Here is a 15,521-nt window from a genome sequence, read left to right as displayed (position 1 = left end):
TCATTCGATAATATCACGGTAAAATATTTAATTTTTTAGGTTAAGATTTTTTTTAAAAAAAAATTGTTCTAAGGTACAATAATTATATATGATGCACATTTTTTTATGTGTTTGAAAATATTATATTATTTCTTCTATATTCTGTTTTCAATAATATTATAATATATTATGTAACTAATTAAAAAGTTTTATTTAAGTTGGCAGCACAGTACAAAAGAAATATTATGTTTGTTAGTGTTAGTGAAAATTTGAATTAGAAATAACGATAACATTGAGCTAAAATGAGTTTAATAAAATAAAATAAAATAAACTCTTAATATTTTTTTATTAGTGAAGATTTTTTTTAGAAACAACGCATCTCTTACCTGACTCGACCTACGAAAATTTATTATTTTTTAGTCAAAATTATTATTTTTGATTTTAAATATGGATTGAGTTGATCAGTCTCACACACATAAATATATGAGACTATCTCATGATATATTATAACTCTTTATTAATCAATTCAAACGCTAATATTCCGATATAAGATTATCACATACGAAATGTTGATGTGGAGATTCAGTAATGTACACTTGGCATATCGAATTTTTCGGGATTTAGATATAATTATGTCCGACTATTTTGAATTAATGTAGAAGAGTCGTTGCAATAAAGCTAACTATTCTTGACTTCGAATTTATTTGAGTTTTTCTATGTTTTTCAACCGCTGACGCTGAGTACTGACAAAAATAATAATGGTGAAAGAAGAATATCAATAATTTAATAATAAATAAATTATAGAAATTACATATAAACAAAGAATTGATAAATTGCACGACACAATGGACACATACATCAGATATTCAATCAAAGTTAGAAAATTTTGAATGGCATTCAAATTTGAGTGCAGAGCCAGTCCTCTGAATTAATTCACGTGAAATGGCTTCAAGCATTAATTATCAAGAACCTCTTCACGATCAACCCATGATGCTTTTTTTAAAAAAAATAAAAATAAAACAAGATAAGATGGAGATATGAATTATATATACTTGATAATATTCAATACGCTAATATTTATCACTTATAAATTCATTTATTAAAATATAGGCAAAACCCATGTCCAATTTTCACCGTCCGAACGTTCGAGCCTCAACTGTACAAATCTTTCGGAAAAAATATACCATCCGATCATAACACACACTTATAAATACATGTGTCCATGGAGCCCATTTATTTATTATTATTATTTTTTTAAGAATGTGAGATGAGTCAACTCAATCGATATTCACAATAAAAAGTAATATTCTTAGCATGAAAAAGTAATATTTTTTCATGGATGACCCAAATAAGATATCCGTATCATAAAATACGATCTGTTAGATCGTCTCACGCAAGTTTTTGTATAGTAGATAAATCGCCCGACAATTTGTTAAGAATCTAGTTGTCCATCTGTTTTAGTAAAAATGCAGCCAACAACCAGTATACCAAACGTTAGGTATTCCTTTATATGGGCACCAGCGATTCTGTTATGCATGCATTCTCTCCGACAATGACACCACAAATTCAATATTATTATTTTTTAACCATTTTCTTTAAATATTGATAATAATTTTGACATATATAGAGTAATGCATATCGTACAATATTATTGGCCATCGATCGATTTAATGTTCCTGCTTAATTTTATGATGAATACACACCGGGCGAATGCATTATTAATAATTAAATACATCGATCCAAAATTCAATTCTTAAGTTAATCTATAATTTTCGAAAATTAAGTTTTCAGTCAGATACTTGTAAATTTATCTGGATAATTCTATCAAAAATGTAATAAAAATTGGGGAAAGCTCATAAGAGGTGTCCGAGTTTGTGAAATAGACGAGCGTTTGATCAATGGTCAGAAGTTCGATTATCTCTATCAACAGTTTCTTCTCGTACAAAACTTATCTAATATAATTTATCTGACTGACATAATTTATCGGAAATCATTTTCAGAACATAAACCAATCACCTAATTTTTACACTAAATACGTAAGCTCGTCAGCCTTATCTTCGGAGATTCCAAACGTAGATCTTGAAGCAATATTGTCGGTGGATAGAAACTTGGCCATTTGCGGTAACCTTAATTTACACGCCTGTGTGCGGAAAAAAATTTAATCAGCAACGGCGATAAAATACTCTATTTGGGAAAAAATTATTTAGAATATTATATATATATATATATGGGTGACATGAATTTGGTGATGGTTTATTTAATCACAATTATGACATCAACTATAACATAATAACCTGCAAATTACGTCAACTGAAATAACATAAGTTGAATAAATTATTTATTCTTATTAGTTTTTTTTAATATATATAATAAAACTTACAAATATATGGAAAGCAGCTACCGAATATCGAGTACCAAAAATCAATCATGGATTCCTATTTATGGGATCCACTTTTTGGATTTTACATTTTCATTTTTCCAATAATTCCACATTTTATGGAAGCCTACCACGATCTTTTTTTTTTTTTGGGAAAAAAAAACATTTATTAATTATGAGCCTCGTGATATATGGAATCCTATGCTAATGTTATAATAATCTTAATTGTTACCTATTATGATTTTTCTAGAATGTTTTTTTTCTTTATTTTTTTGCTAATTGGCATAACCAAATCAAGAAACGGACAAACATGCAACCACCCCTCCCATTTTCGTATGGGACAAAAATTTGTGTGAGACTGTCTCACGAGTAGAATTTTATGAGACATATCTCTTATTTGAGTCATCCATGAAAAAATATTACTTTTTATGTTAAGAGTATTACTTTTTATTGTGAATATAAGTAGGATTGACCCGTCACACAGATAAAGATTAGTGAGACCATCTCACAAGAAATCTACTCTTCGTATGGACAATCCATAATAAATATTTTAGAAAATAATTAAAATTTTAATTTTCAAAAAGTTTATTAAATAAGTTTTTTTTTTCTTAAGAAACTCATTCAATTTAAGTCAAACTCTATTATTTTCTTCCTGAATTATTATTGTGTAATTTCAATAGATTTTTTTTATTAAAATAAATTTTTTATCGTTGTATTTTTTAAATATAATTCTTTTCTTTTCTTTTTGAAAAATAAATGTTATGCATATTATTAATGTTATTGTTCTAATTTTATTCTTTATTAGTAAGCATTATTTAAGTGATTAATTTATTATGTCTATACATTAATGATAGTATTTAAAAATTTAAAATTTATACATTTTATTAATAATTTAAGAAATTTTAAAAAAAATTTAAAAAGAGAAGCCAGGGCATAAGACCTAGGCGCCTTATTTATCAAGGGACATCGGCTCGTCAGGAATTTTTATATTTGATTGATATTTTATTTTTTTAGTTTAATTTTATTATTTATATTATTTAATTAAGAAAACCATTCATCCAGTTTTTCTTATTTACAAGAAAATAAAAAGATACAGATATACTAATTAGTTGCTGAGACAAAATTTCACACTAAAATAGTAAAAAATATAATTTAAAAAATAAAACAGCAAACTAAAAAGAAAAATCTCTTCTTTAGATCTGCTTAGCCATGTCCATCAATTCGATCTTGATTTTAGTTTCTGGGTTTCCATTGTCGGTGTCAATTTTTCCATAATTCACTGTGTTTTAGACAGCATTGATCCACTGAACATTCCTCCGTAATTCAATTTTTTCTTTGTTTTTAGCCTTTTCTGAGGTTTAAAATTGAAGTAGGCGCATGAAATTTGGGTGCATTAGTGAGTTTTGAATGGAATGGTGGTTTTCTGGGACTACATGCCTGAGCTCCGGATGGTTCGAGTTTGGGTTATGAAAGATATAATGTGTGAATGAAGGTAAAATAGCAAAAATGTTCAGGTCGGCGCGATGGAGGAGCGACAAGAACAAAGTCAAAGCTGTTTTCAAGCTGCAGTTTCATGCAGCTCAGGTATAATACATGTAATTTTTTTTTCTTGGTTGCGGAAGAAATGAATTTCAAGATTGAATTCTTGCCGTATAAGCATTGGTGTATTTTGAGGCAGTCGTCAGTAAAGAAACAATATTCAATTTTTTAAGAAAATAATTTTAATGATGGCGATCTGTATGATTAACCTATTGAATGTTCAGTTGACGAAGGTGGTAGGCGATGAATTAATGGTGTCTCTTATTCCTGGTGATACTGGAAAGCCGACAGCGAAATCCGATAAGGCTGTAGTTCGTGATGGGAGGTGTTTATGGGAGAATCCTGTGTATGAAACTGTGAAATTTAATCGGGAGCCAAAATCAGGGAAGATTCATGAGAGGAAATACTATTTTGCTGTCGGGACAGTAAGAGAGGCCACTTGAAGTTTAGCTTTACTTTACTTCCAAGTGAATTGTTTGTGCGACTAGTTCTTTTCTTCTTGTGCTACAGGGGCAACTGAAGGCTGGGCTTATTGGAGAAGCTTCTATAGATTTTTCGAGCTATGCCGAGGCTAACAAGGTCACATTGGTGTCACTTCCCCTTGAGAAATCACATTTGGAAGCCATATTGCATGTAAAAGTCTCATCCATTCTATGCGAGGAACAAAGGGGCTGGTAGAGCAGTAGCTACATACTAATAACAATAATTTCCATGTTTAGTTTTTAGTTGGTATCATGCATGGAAACTTTCTTCCTTCAAATCAATTGTATCATGTGATCAATGGATTCCTAATAATTTTTGCATTGTATTTTGGAAAGGATTATCATTTGAATTAATGTGGTCTCAACAGGTATCGATTCAGAGGATACAGGAATCTATTGAGGAAAGGTGCTAATAGGAACCAATTACGTCTTTGTCTACCATTGAACGTCCATTGCTACTGGGATGTTGATTTAACTTGTTCACTCTTTGCAGAGATCTTGAAGAAAGCGAGAATGTGATAATGAATTCCAAAGATCACAGCTTGAGGGCACAATTCGTCAATAACGACATAGATGGAACCAAAAAAGAGGATTCGTTTGAGGTAACGTGATCCCTTGTTCTTGAGCTAATGGCTCTTTCTTATTTGCTATGTTTCACCTGTATCTCTCATCTGTGTGATATAGTGAATGTGGGTGAATAGTTCTAAAACTTCTTCACTTTTGAATAGGACGTGCATTTTAACCTAGATAATAATCAAAGTTCTGAAACGAAAAGGAACCGTCAAGCATCTAGTGAATCTGATGTTACGCTATCAAGTTCTGAAAGCAGCTCGGGAATCGACATGCCTTGGGAACCCCTGATAAAAAATCATAGTATTCATTGCGGGAATGGTGAATCTGTGTCGTCAAGGTCTCAAGGAGCCAAATATGATGGAATGAAAGGTATTTACGAAGTGCATCATAGATCTCAATGGGACTGGATAGGAAATTCAGCCCTTGAAGCAAGTACAGACGACTCTTCCGGTACTCCACGAGAGACCTCTGTACGTCAGCATTCTGAATCACCATTGGATGTGATCGAGAATCTTAAAACCGAGGTTGCTGCTCTATCCAGACAAGCTGAGATGTCTGAGTTAGAACTGCAGACTCTTCGGAAACATATAGTGAAAGAGAGTAAACGAGGGCAGGACCTCTCGCGGGAGATTGTTTTCTTGAAAGAGGACAATAGTGCTTTGAAGGAAGAATGTGAAAGGCTTGAAGCTTTTCAGAGACAATCCCATTTGAATTTCAAGGGAGAAGATTCTCGGACACTTGTTAAAGAGCTCCGGCAAGAACTAAATCACGCAAAAGAACTCAATGTCAACCTTCGAATTCAACTTCAGAAGACACAAGAATCTAATGCTGAGTTAATTCTTGCTGTGCAAGATCTGGACGAGATGTTGGAAAAGAAAAATCAAGAAATATCTAGCCTCTCCAACAGATCGTTGGCATTAATTGACACCAAGAAAAAGTCCTGCGAGTTGGACTCTGTGGTTGAAACGGACGATGAGGAACAGAAGGCACTAGAGGAGCTTGTGAATGACCACAGTGGGTCAAAGGAAGCATATCTGCTTGAACAGCAGATGGTGGATTTACGTGGTGAAATAGAAATCTTTAGGAGGGACAAAGATGAATTAGAGTTGCAAATGGAGCAGATTGCCCTTGATTATGAGATTCTAAAACAGGAAAATCATGAAATGTCATATAGGCTAGAGCAGAGCCAGATTCAAGAACAACTCAAAATACAGTATGAATGTTCATCCTCTTATACTACCGCACACGAACTTGAATCTCAGATAGCAAAATTGGAGAATGAACTAAAAATAAGATCTAAAGAATTTACTGATTCATTGGTCACGATCAGTGAACTTGAAGCTCGTGCCAAGGTCTTAGAGGAGGAGCTTGAAAAGCAGGCACTAGGATTCGAAGTTGATCTTGAAGCTCTTATGTGCTCCAAAGTTGAGCAAGAACAAAGAGCAATAAGAGCCGAGGAAACATTAAGAAAAACACGGTGGCAAAATGCACACACCGCAGAGCGACTTCAGGACGAATTTAGAAGGCTTTCTTTGCAGATGGCATCTACATTTGAAGCCAATGAGAAACTGGCCATCAAAGCTCTTGCTGAAGCAAACGAGCTGCATTTGGAAAAAATACGTCTTGAAGAAATGCTTGAAAATGCTTCTGAAGAACACAAATCGATTAAGGATCATTACGAGGCAAGATTGCATCAACTTTCAAGTAACATGGCATTAATGGAACAACAGAAAACTCATGCTACAGAAACTGAGAGGCTCCTCTCAGAAGAAATTTTAACAATAAAAGAGGAACTGGAACAAATGAGAAAATCAACTAATGAAATGGAGTTACTAATGGAGCGTGGGAATAATGAAAGAGCTGAACTGGAAATCTCTGTAAAGTTGGTAAAGAATGAAGCTGAAGAGTTGCAAAAGGAACTAAACAAAATGAGATGTCTTTTGGATAAAAAGGAAATGATAGATGCAAATTTGCAGTCGGAGCTCGGCACTCTTCAGTCTCATTATAACGAGTTGACACATATTTTATTTAATGATAAGTTAAAAAATGAGAAATTGAAAGAGCAAGTTATGCAGTTACAAAATGATCTAAAGAAGAGGGAAGATGCACTCAAGAGCATGCAGAAGAAGACAAAGGATATCAATGGTAGAGGAAATAACTCCGCACCTCTTCCTTGTGGAAACAAAGACGTTGCAAATCTTAAGGAGCGAATAAAGTTGCTTGAGGTAAACCTGCCCTGGTTATATTTGTATTATTGCATGATATGGAGTTCACCATCTTTAATATGTTTCAATGTTAATTTCGAATTTCTAATCCATTTCTAGGGTGAAAAGGGCCAAATCATTTTAAAAGAAACGGCTCTAGAAACATTGAGTAATTTGTTTTTAGAAAGGGAAAAAGATCTTCGAAATGAAATTCAGGAGTTAGAAGAGAGACTGGAAGTGCTCAAACAAAGCAGTGCTCTTCTTCTCGAAAATGCTGTTGAAAAGGTTTGTAAATTAGCCGTTTGTTCATTGTTGCTTTGATAAGAGATTTGTAGGAAGTTGTGACACAAGGTATCTCCTCGGAAGCAGGTGGTTGCACCTGAGGAAAACGTGGCTGCGAATTCTGCATCAAACCCAGAATCGACCAAAAGCGATGAAAAGTTGAGCAAAAAGTTCCACACTTTAAACGATTCTGCGATGTCATCAACGAACGGGTATGACTTCAGCAAATCTAATTCGAGCTACCTAAAATAATACATAAATTTATATCTAACTTGAGCATAGCTTGAACATTTCCAAAATTTCATTTCCCTGTCTTCGAGCCAAAATTATTTTGTGCCAAAATTATTTTGTTCGACTTACTCGTGTATGAATTAGACACTTGCAAGTTCAAACTTTGAATAAAGCATTTGATCAGGGAGCTCAGTAATAAGCTAGAATGTAATAGAATGACTCTGACTTTTAGTCTATGTGAGTTCGAGATCAAATAAACAATGAGTCGACCTTAATGCATTTTGCCATTGCAGCGAAGATCCAAATTTATCTTCAGCGGTGCCAGAGGATTCCACGAGTACCACGGGAGATGTTTATGAAAAAAGAAATGAAATGGCGCTACTAACGGAGAAGAACAGATTAATGGAAGAAGAGTTGAAGGAAATGCAGGGCAGATATTCAGAAATAAGCTTAAAGTTTGCAGAGGTAGAAGGTGAAAGACAACAGCTTGTTATGAGATTGCGCAACCTTAAGAATGCAAAGAAGAGACCATAATTGGTGCACTGGTCTGGGTTATGTGTGTGTATAGGTAAATTAACCAGGTTTTGATTTTTGAAGGCGCATTTTGCAGAGTAACATTTTTTATAATTTGCTAAAATATGGTTTCTTCGTTCATATTCTTTCAGTTGTTGGATGTGAAAAAATACACAAGTAAAATGATAATTTTATCATTTACATTGTATATGTTTGGCTAAATACATCTCTCTCTTTTTGTTTTATATAATGTAATTTGCTTGGGATTATATATGGAAACGAGTAAAGTTTGTGTCCAGCACATGTGGAAATTTTCAGATTTTTTACTTACATAGAAATAATAGATGGAAACAAATTATTCACAGAAAGAGACATTTCTGTTTTTGGAAGAGTGGATTTTTTTCATTAGAAATTCTTTTGTATGGATGGAGATTTTTCGTATAATTAGGTTTTTTGGCCATTTTTATAAATTGTAGTTCATATATAACACATTTGTGCTTTAGTTGGAGACTTGAACCATTTGATATCTGCAACGATGAGTGGTGTCACTTGTTGTCTCCGCTTCCCCTTGCAGCTCAACTCAGACCTTCGGAAGTTGTGTCAGTCAATCTTATACCATTGCCACGACTCCACTTCTTCATGGTTGGTTTTGCACTAACATCTCGTGAATCACAGCAGTACTACCGTGCCCTCAACCCAACGAATGTAGGATACCAAAAACACGACGCGTGCTATCGATCCTCGACATGGTCGATACAGCTCACTGCATCTGCTGTGTTCCGTGGCAAGATGAGCACCAAGAAAGTTAATGAACGGAGAACAAGAACTCGTCATCGGTCATACTTTGTTAAGTGGATCCCAAACAATGTGAAGTCTACTACTGTCTGTGACATCCATGCACCCACTGGGCTGAAGATGGCTTCTACATTTGTCGGTAAAGTACTCGACATCCATCCAAGAAATGTTCGTAACGGTCAGTGAGCAGTTCACCGCCATGTTTAGGAGAAAAGCTTTCCTGCACTTGTATACTGCTGGAGAAGGTATGTATGAATGAGATGGAGTTCACCGAAGTAACATGAACGATTTGGTTGCGGATCGGAAAGGAATTTGAGATATGCATATATATATGTATATATGTAAATGTATTTATTAAATGTGATACAATGGTTACACCATAAAATATCCCGTCAATATATGAAAATTTTTCATTTTCACTTCATATAAAATACCATAAAAATGTACTTTAATTAGTTTGTAATTTGAAGATAATTACCATACCTGAAGTACCATCCAATTTTTTAAAAAAAACAGGATTCATTTTTTAAAAATAATCGACAACGAAATTGTTTGATTTGATTATGTAAACAATAATATTTTATTTTTACTTTTATCCTCTTAACTTCATTTATGAATACTCATTCATTATTTATTTCAAAATCAAACAAAAAACACAAAATCGTCTCATTTATAATCATAATTATAGAAATGAAATAGAGGATTTAGTGTGAGAGTTCTTAAAAAGTGTTTTATCTTTAGAAGAAATATTATTAGCAAATAGAAATGAGTGTTAATATCAGAGTGTTTTGAGTGAAATAATTTGTATCCTCAATATTCTTTTCTTCTTTGTTATTAATAAAGAAGTGATCTCTTTGAGATATATAGAGTGAACATATCTCAATTTTGGGGTGAACTACTGTAAATATTAGTCTTCATTTTATTCAATTATTGATATTATACGTTTCGCTATGATGTTACCTCATGCAAATTATAAGTTTAGTGTGGACACTTTTTTCTAATTCACGGGCCAACAGAGTAAGCAAAAAACCAAGACAAAAATTTGTGTAAGACAGTTTCACGGGTCGTATTTTTTGAGACATATCTCTTATTTGAGTCATCCATGAAAAAGTACTACTTTTTATGCTAAGAATATTACTTTTTATTGTAAATATCGGTAAGGTTGACCCGTCTCACAAATAAAGATTCGTGAGATCGTCTCACAAAAAACCTACTCAAAAACCAATCAAACATTGGATATAAAAGGGACTATTATCTTGTCACAAGTTTATCCTATGCACCAAAAGAGCTTGGTAATGCGAGAGGACCCCTCTCCTCTAATACGTTATTAAACCATTTTAGAGTATTTTTAAGTATGTTATAAAAAAACTCATTTAAACGTTGATTAATTTCACTTAGGGTTAAAGAAGTTTAATGCTCAATTGACTCTCTGCTTTTAATTTCAATATCAATACATGATGTTTTGTTTGGTAATATATTTAATTAGAAGGGTAAAATGGTCTTTTTGACATAAATAAATATAATTAATTTTTTTAATCAATTTATTCAACTGAACAACCGTCATCGTCATCAACCGTCTCATAAAAAAGCCGTTGAAGTTTTCATCTTAAAGATGAACGAAATCACATAACTGACAATATCAAAATAGCCGACATCATTTTTGTAACTGTCGTAAAACAGTCATGTCTTATGGTCATTAAGAGCTTCTTTTTTAATTATCGTAGCTCTGTAATTACTGATAACCTAACAAGATTTATGTTACGTTTATAAACCATTGTCTGTCTTTGATTGATCGTTAAATTATATATATCTCGGATTCAAGATCTTAACCGTGACGAGAAATCCGAAAAATATCAAAGAAGATAGCAAAAATAAATAAATTGAAAGTAAAATAATTAGGTGACCATGAATACCTGGTAGAAGTGCATGGTAAAAGCCTGAGATGATTTTTTTGCATTTACACTGTCCCATAGATGATAATATTATATAATTTTGGTCCTATTCTATTCTAAACACGACCAATTGAATTTTGCATTATATATCCAAAATTCGGGCGAATCAAAGGTAAGGTAGTTTCAAGATGTTCAACCCGACCCGGGTCTTGCTCCGAATGGGTCCATCCCGCCTGGCACGAAATCCCACTCTCCAAACATAAAAAGGCCAAACATGTACCATACACCCTTCGCTGCCCACAATCACAAAATTCACGGCAGTTCATAGTTTTTTGGCGAAACCCTAAAATCACCTGATCCGTAAGGTTCTCTCTTTCTCTGTTTCTTTCTTTCTGCATACAAATGGTGTTTGTGCATGTGTTTAGCCGATTATTTGGTTTGATTTTCGATTTATGTTATTACAGGATTCTTGTGCCTGATTGTTTATTTTTACAGGATTATTAGTTAGATTCTTAAATGGCACATGCAGTGAAAGAGAAACATGTTCGGGCTAATCGGGGGGCGGGATCAGTCGAGCCCGAGTCCGATCATTTTAATCCCATGTCACAGGGTGATGTGGAGAAATCAGCAAATACATCTGAGGCTAATCCCAGCTATTCCCAAACTGCCATCAATGTTTTGACCCAAAGCCCGAGCTCGAATTTGAGTTCGGGCTCTGGATTTGATGATCATGGGTGGGGTTACTGCACTGAGGAACAGTTAGAGGATGTGTTGCTCAAGAATTTGGAGGTATTGTACAATGAGGCTTTTAATAAACTCGTGGGATTGGGTTATGACGAGGAAGTTTCTTTAAAGGCTATTTTGAAAAATGGGCATTTTTATGGTGGGATGGATGTTTTGACAAATATTTTGTCTAATTCTTTGGCTTATTTGAGTAATGATGGGTGTAACGAGGGCAATGATGAGGAGGCCGAGGCCGTGACTTTTTTGAACTTGAGACAGATGGAAGAGTATTCACTTACGGGAATGGTGTGTTTGTTGCAACAAGTTAGGCCTCATCTGAGTAAAGGTGACGCTATGTGGTGTTTGTTGATGAGCGATCTACATGTTGGCCGTGCCAGCATGATGGAAATTCCGGAAGCCTCCCCATTGTCAGCTGGGAATGGGTGCGAGAATGGATTGGTTAGTGGTACTGGGAATTCTGAGAGCGGTTTTAGCAATGTAGGAACAGTTGGGGTTCCCCCAGCGATGTGTAAGTTTCATAGCGGCTGGGGCTTTGATAATTGTGGTAAGTCTGAAATACCAACAAACGGATTTCTTCCACATGCATCAGACATGATTTTACAGAGGGAGATCGAGTGCCCTAAGAGGTTTAATTTCACCCCTTCAATGAAGAATCTGTTAAAGAGAAACGTTGCGATGTTTGCTGCAGGATTTAGAGCAAACTCGAAGCATTTTCAAAGTCAATCACAGGCTTGTCCTAGCTCGTTGTCTTCTGGGGATTTGTCAAATGAACCTGGAAAACTTGAGGTTCTTGCTGGGCACAGTGAGGAATCCCAAAATGAAAAGAATCAGGATGTGATAAACTCCGTGATGAATAAGTTTCGGGACTTAAATCTTGATGAGAATATAGAACAACTGCCATTGGATAAGAAAGATGAAACGATCCTGAGTTTAATTAATCAGATAAAGGACTTGGAGAAACAAGTGCAGGAACGGAAAGAATGGGCTCAGCAGAAGGCAGTGCAAGCTGCAAGAAAGCTCAGTCGTGATTTAACCGAACTTAAGACATTAAGAATGGAGAAAGAGGTGGTCCAGCTGCTGAAAAAGGGGAAACAAACCCCTGAAGATTCCACCATGAAGAGGGTGTCTGAGACAGAGAATGCTTTAAGAAAGGCAAGTGGTCAAGTGGACCGCGCAAATGCTGCTGTTAGAAAGCTCGAGACCGAGAATGCTGAAATCAGAGCAGAAATGCAGGCGGCTAAACTAAGTGCATCTGAATCAGTTGCCACCTGTTTGGAAATTGCGAAAAGAGAGAAAAAGTTTCTGAAGAAGCTTTTGGCCTGGGAGAAACAGCAGACCAAAATGCAGGAGGATATCACAGAAGAGAAACAAAAGATAACCGAGTTGCAGCGGGAGTTGGCTCTGGTCAAGGTAGCCTCAATGGATACCGAGGTATGTGATACTTCAAACTTTTCAATTGCTAACAGGCAATTTTCAAGTGCAGAAAATGTTCCTGACCGTTATTAATTAACTTCCTTGTACTTCCATGTTTTAATGTATCTGCTACATTCTATGATGACGCCACATGACAGTATTTCGCGAAATTGATGTTGTGACTGTTTCAGTTGGGAAGCTCGCATTTGGTTTTGTATCTTCCTGCTGTTTGTTGTTGCTATCAAGGGTCTTGAGTATGAATTCATTTTTTCATTCTATTCTGATTGTTAAGACACTATCGTACTCCTAATTTCCTTCGATGAGATCTTCTCATTTTGTGATGTCAACTTTTCTTGAACTGACATGAATTTGTTTTAGACAGAGATAAATTCAGATTTATTATCTACAGAATTTCAGATATTCTTTCAGCTCACGGCTGGCAACTGTTATATTATACTTGTACTTATTTGGTATACTTGAACTTTGTTGGTGGTGTCTCCAGTGTCATTATCACCTGATTTTCCTGTATGTGATGAGAAAGATTTTATTGTTAACTCCTACTTATAAATCTGGGTCTTGAATGAAAAGCAGTTCCCTCGTAGACAGACAGGCATGACCACGATGCTCATGGGCATGCTCAATTTGTCGGACGTACATGATTTGCAATTAATATTTCCAAAATATGTTCTTGTAATGGATATTTTGTCTTGTAATTCGCTATTCAATTTGTCTTCCGGAACTAGCAACTTTTTTAGAGTAATATATGTGACAAGGACGGTCTAATCCTGGTACTGTCTATTTCCCTTTTTAATATAATTTAGTCCAATGATCTTTGTTGCCTTGTGATGGTCTATCTGGTTCTTATTTTTTGGAGTAATAATTTTATTTAGATACGTATGCAGGAGTAAATAGTTGAACAATTGTACGAAAAATGCACGGTAATGTTTCATGATACCTGATAAAAACTACTCAATAAATTTTAATAGTGTGATTCTCTCAGGACTGCTTCAAATTTTTAAGTTTTTCTCCCCAAATTTTCTTCTTGAAATATCATAATTTCAGCATCCTTATTGCCAAGCTCGGGTTCATGCATTACTATTTTCTCAGATTATGCTGAACCTCTATTCCATATCATTAATTTGTAATGAAAACATTTAGGCTTGAAGATCTGAACTGCCTGGATATTGGTAATGTTTTGTGAATTACGAAGCTTTTTGACATTCTTTTGATACATGTATAATACTATCATCTACATTTTATTAATTATGCGCATTGCTGCAACCTTATTTATGTGATCGATTATTAACTATAGTAGCCATTGTGTTTCTTTTCTCACTGTCTAGTTCTTGCAAAACACTCTGTTAATTGGAAAGTATTTTTTTTATTAATTGGAAAGTAGTTGCTACTGGGAACATGGTAAAATGAGATCCATTATTTTATCTGATTTGTTTCCTTATTTTGCTTTCTAAATGACTCTCAGTACTCCATTCGCATCGGGCACCTTTCATAGTCAATAAACTTATACCCCTTAAACAAAGTAACTAATAACCGTGTTTTTGAATTTCAATCTGAAAGGCAAAGTGGAAGCAAGAGCAAAAGGAAAAGGAGCAAGTTCTTGCTAAGCTAGAAGATGAACGATGCCTTAAAGAGGCATCTGAGGCTAATAACAAAAGGAAGCTTGAATCAATGCGTGTTAAGATAGAGATCGACTTCCAACGTCATAAGGATGACCTTCGAAGGCTGGAGCAGGAATATGCACGCCTCAAAGATTCTGCACAATCCAAAGAGGTTGAAGATCAATCTAACAATACAACGCTGAAAAACTCTGATGACACAAACCTACAAGGAAGAAACATTACAACGTTGCTGCGCGAGCTTGATCTTTTAGAAGAAGATTCTCCAGAGAAAGAGGTTAGCCATGATAGGGACTGTATGATATGCATGGAGGAAGAAGTTTCCGTCGTTTTCCTGCCTTGCGCTCATCAAATTATTTGCACCAACTGCAACGGGACTTATGGGAAGAAAGGAAGAGCCACATGCCTGTATTGTCGTGCTCCTATCGAACACAGGATTCGAGTTTATGGGGCGAGCTCTTAGACATAATGCCATTGGCCAAACGTCATATTCAGAAGACTTCTTTGGATGAAGACTCGTGTATGTCTTCTCTTTTTTCTGGAATTCAGGGACATCTGTTCGAACCATTTTGCTTGTTTTCTATTTGCTATCTTGAAGTGGCATGGTAGATTCGCAAGTAATTAATTATCAGTTAAGACACCTTTTGCATTTGCTACATGATGATACATACTTTGTTGAAGATTGGTCTACAAATTGGAGCATTCATCTCTCCCATTGCAAGTCTTAGATGTTTTAAATCTCGACTCTCGAGTAGTTCTACTTGTTTGCTGAATTGTTCTAAAAAAAAGAAATTTTTTTATTTGACAATATATTCGGGTCGATTTCGTTTTGCTACTTATTTGGTGGATTTATTATGTCGTTA

General features: G+C 34.7%; 2 protein-coding genes and 1 pseudogene across 7 annotated transcripts; all 3 read left to right on the top strand.

Annotated features, from left to right (window-relative positions):
- Window positions 1-3,517: 3,517 nt before the first annotated feature.
- On the top strand, window positions 3,518-8,997 carry LOC140970163 (uncharacterized). Of its 3 annotated transcripts, XM_073431791.1 has the most exons (10): window positions 3,518-3,940; window positions 4,120-4,320; window positions 4,406-4,528; window positions 4,746-4,783; window positions 4,871-4,979; window positions 5,106-7,175; window positions 7,275-7,439; window positions 7,524-7,648; window positions 7,961-8,235; window positions 8,755-8,997. In XM_073431791.1, exons 1-9 carry the CDS (start codon window positions 3,863-3,865, stop codon window positions 8,199-8,201), a joined length of 3,150 nt encoding a protein of 1,049 aa, XP_073287892.1. In that variant the 5' UTR covers window positions 3,518-3,862; the 3' UTR covers window positions 8,202-8,235; window positions 8,755-8,997. The 3 variants fall into 3 exon arrangements, with proteins under 3 accessions (XP_073287892.1, XP_073287891.1, XP_073287893.1); XM_073431790.1 differs by lacking the exon at window positions 8,755-8,997 and having other exon boundaries at window positions 7,961-8,654; XM_073431792.1 differs by lacking the exon at window positions 8,755-8,997 and having other exon boundaries at window positions 7,284-7,439; window positions 7,961-8,652.
- On the top strand, window positions 8,716-9,234 carry LOC140970165 (tubulin beta-1 chain-like; annotated as a pseudogene).
- A 1,825-nt stretch (window positions 9,235-11,059) lies between these two features.
- On the top strand, window positions 11,060-15,478 carry LOC140970149 (MND1-interacting protein 1-like). 4 transcript variants are annotated; one of them, XM_073431764.1, is made up of 3 exons: window positions 11,060-11,227; window positions 11,332-13,042; window positions 14,600-15,478. In XM_073431764.1, the coding sequence occupies exons 2-3, from the start codon at window positions 11,384-11,386 to the stop codon at window positions 15,119-15,121; spliced, it is 2,181 nt and encodes a 726-aa protein (XP_073287865.1). In that variant the 5' UTR covers window positions 11,060-11,227; window positions 11,332-11,383; the 3' UTR covers window positions 15,122-15,478. The 4 variants fall into 4 exon arrangements, with proteins under 4 accessions (XP_073287865.1, XP_073287863.1, XP_073287864.1 ...); XM_073431762.1 differs by having other exon boundaries at window positions 11,060-11,232; window positions 11,363-13,042; XM_073431763.1 differs by having other exon boundaries at window positions 11,060-11,232.
- The last annotated feature ends 43 nt before the right edge of the window (window positions 15,479-15,521 follow it).

The sequence above is a fragment of the Primulina huaijiensis genome, unplaced genomic scaffold, assembly GCF_012295235.1.
Source record: "Primulina huaijiensis isolate GDHJ02 unplaced genomic scaffold, ASM1229523v2 scaffold43369, whole genome shotgun sequence".
Lineage (NCBI taxonomy): Eukaryota > Viridiplantae > Streptophyta > Magnoliopsida > Lamiales > Gesneriaceae > Primulina > Primulina huaijiensis.
The sequence above is the reverse complement of the archived record's forward strand: the minus strand, read 5'-3'. Positions and strand labels throughout refer to the sequence as shown.

Bases quoted from the DNA above. Each gene is read 5' to 3' on its own strand.
- LOC140970163 (XM_073431791.1), top strand. From the start codon at position 3,863: ATGTTCAGGTCGGCGCGATGGAGGAGCGACAAGAACAAAGTCAAAGCT. The intron at 4,980-5,105 runs GTAACGTGATCC...ACTTTTGAATAG, and splicing joins AAAAAGAGGATTCGTTTGAG to GACGTGCATTTTAACCTAGA. The intron at 7,440-7,523 runs GTTTGTAAATTA...CCTCGGAAGCAG, and splicing joins TCGAAAATGCTGTTGAAAAG to GTGGTTGCACCTGAGGAAAA.
- LOC140970149 (XM_073431764.1), top strand. From the start codon at position 11,384: ATGGCACATGCAGTGAAAGAGAAACATGTTCGGGCTAATCGGGGGGCG. The intron at 13,043-14,599 runs GTATGTGATACT...TCAATCTGAAAG, and splicing joins TAGCCTCAATGGATACCGAG to GCAAAGTGGAAGCAAGAGCA.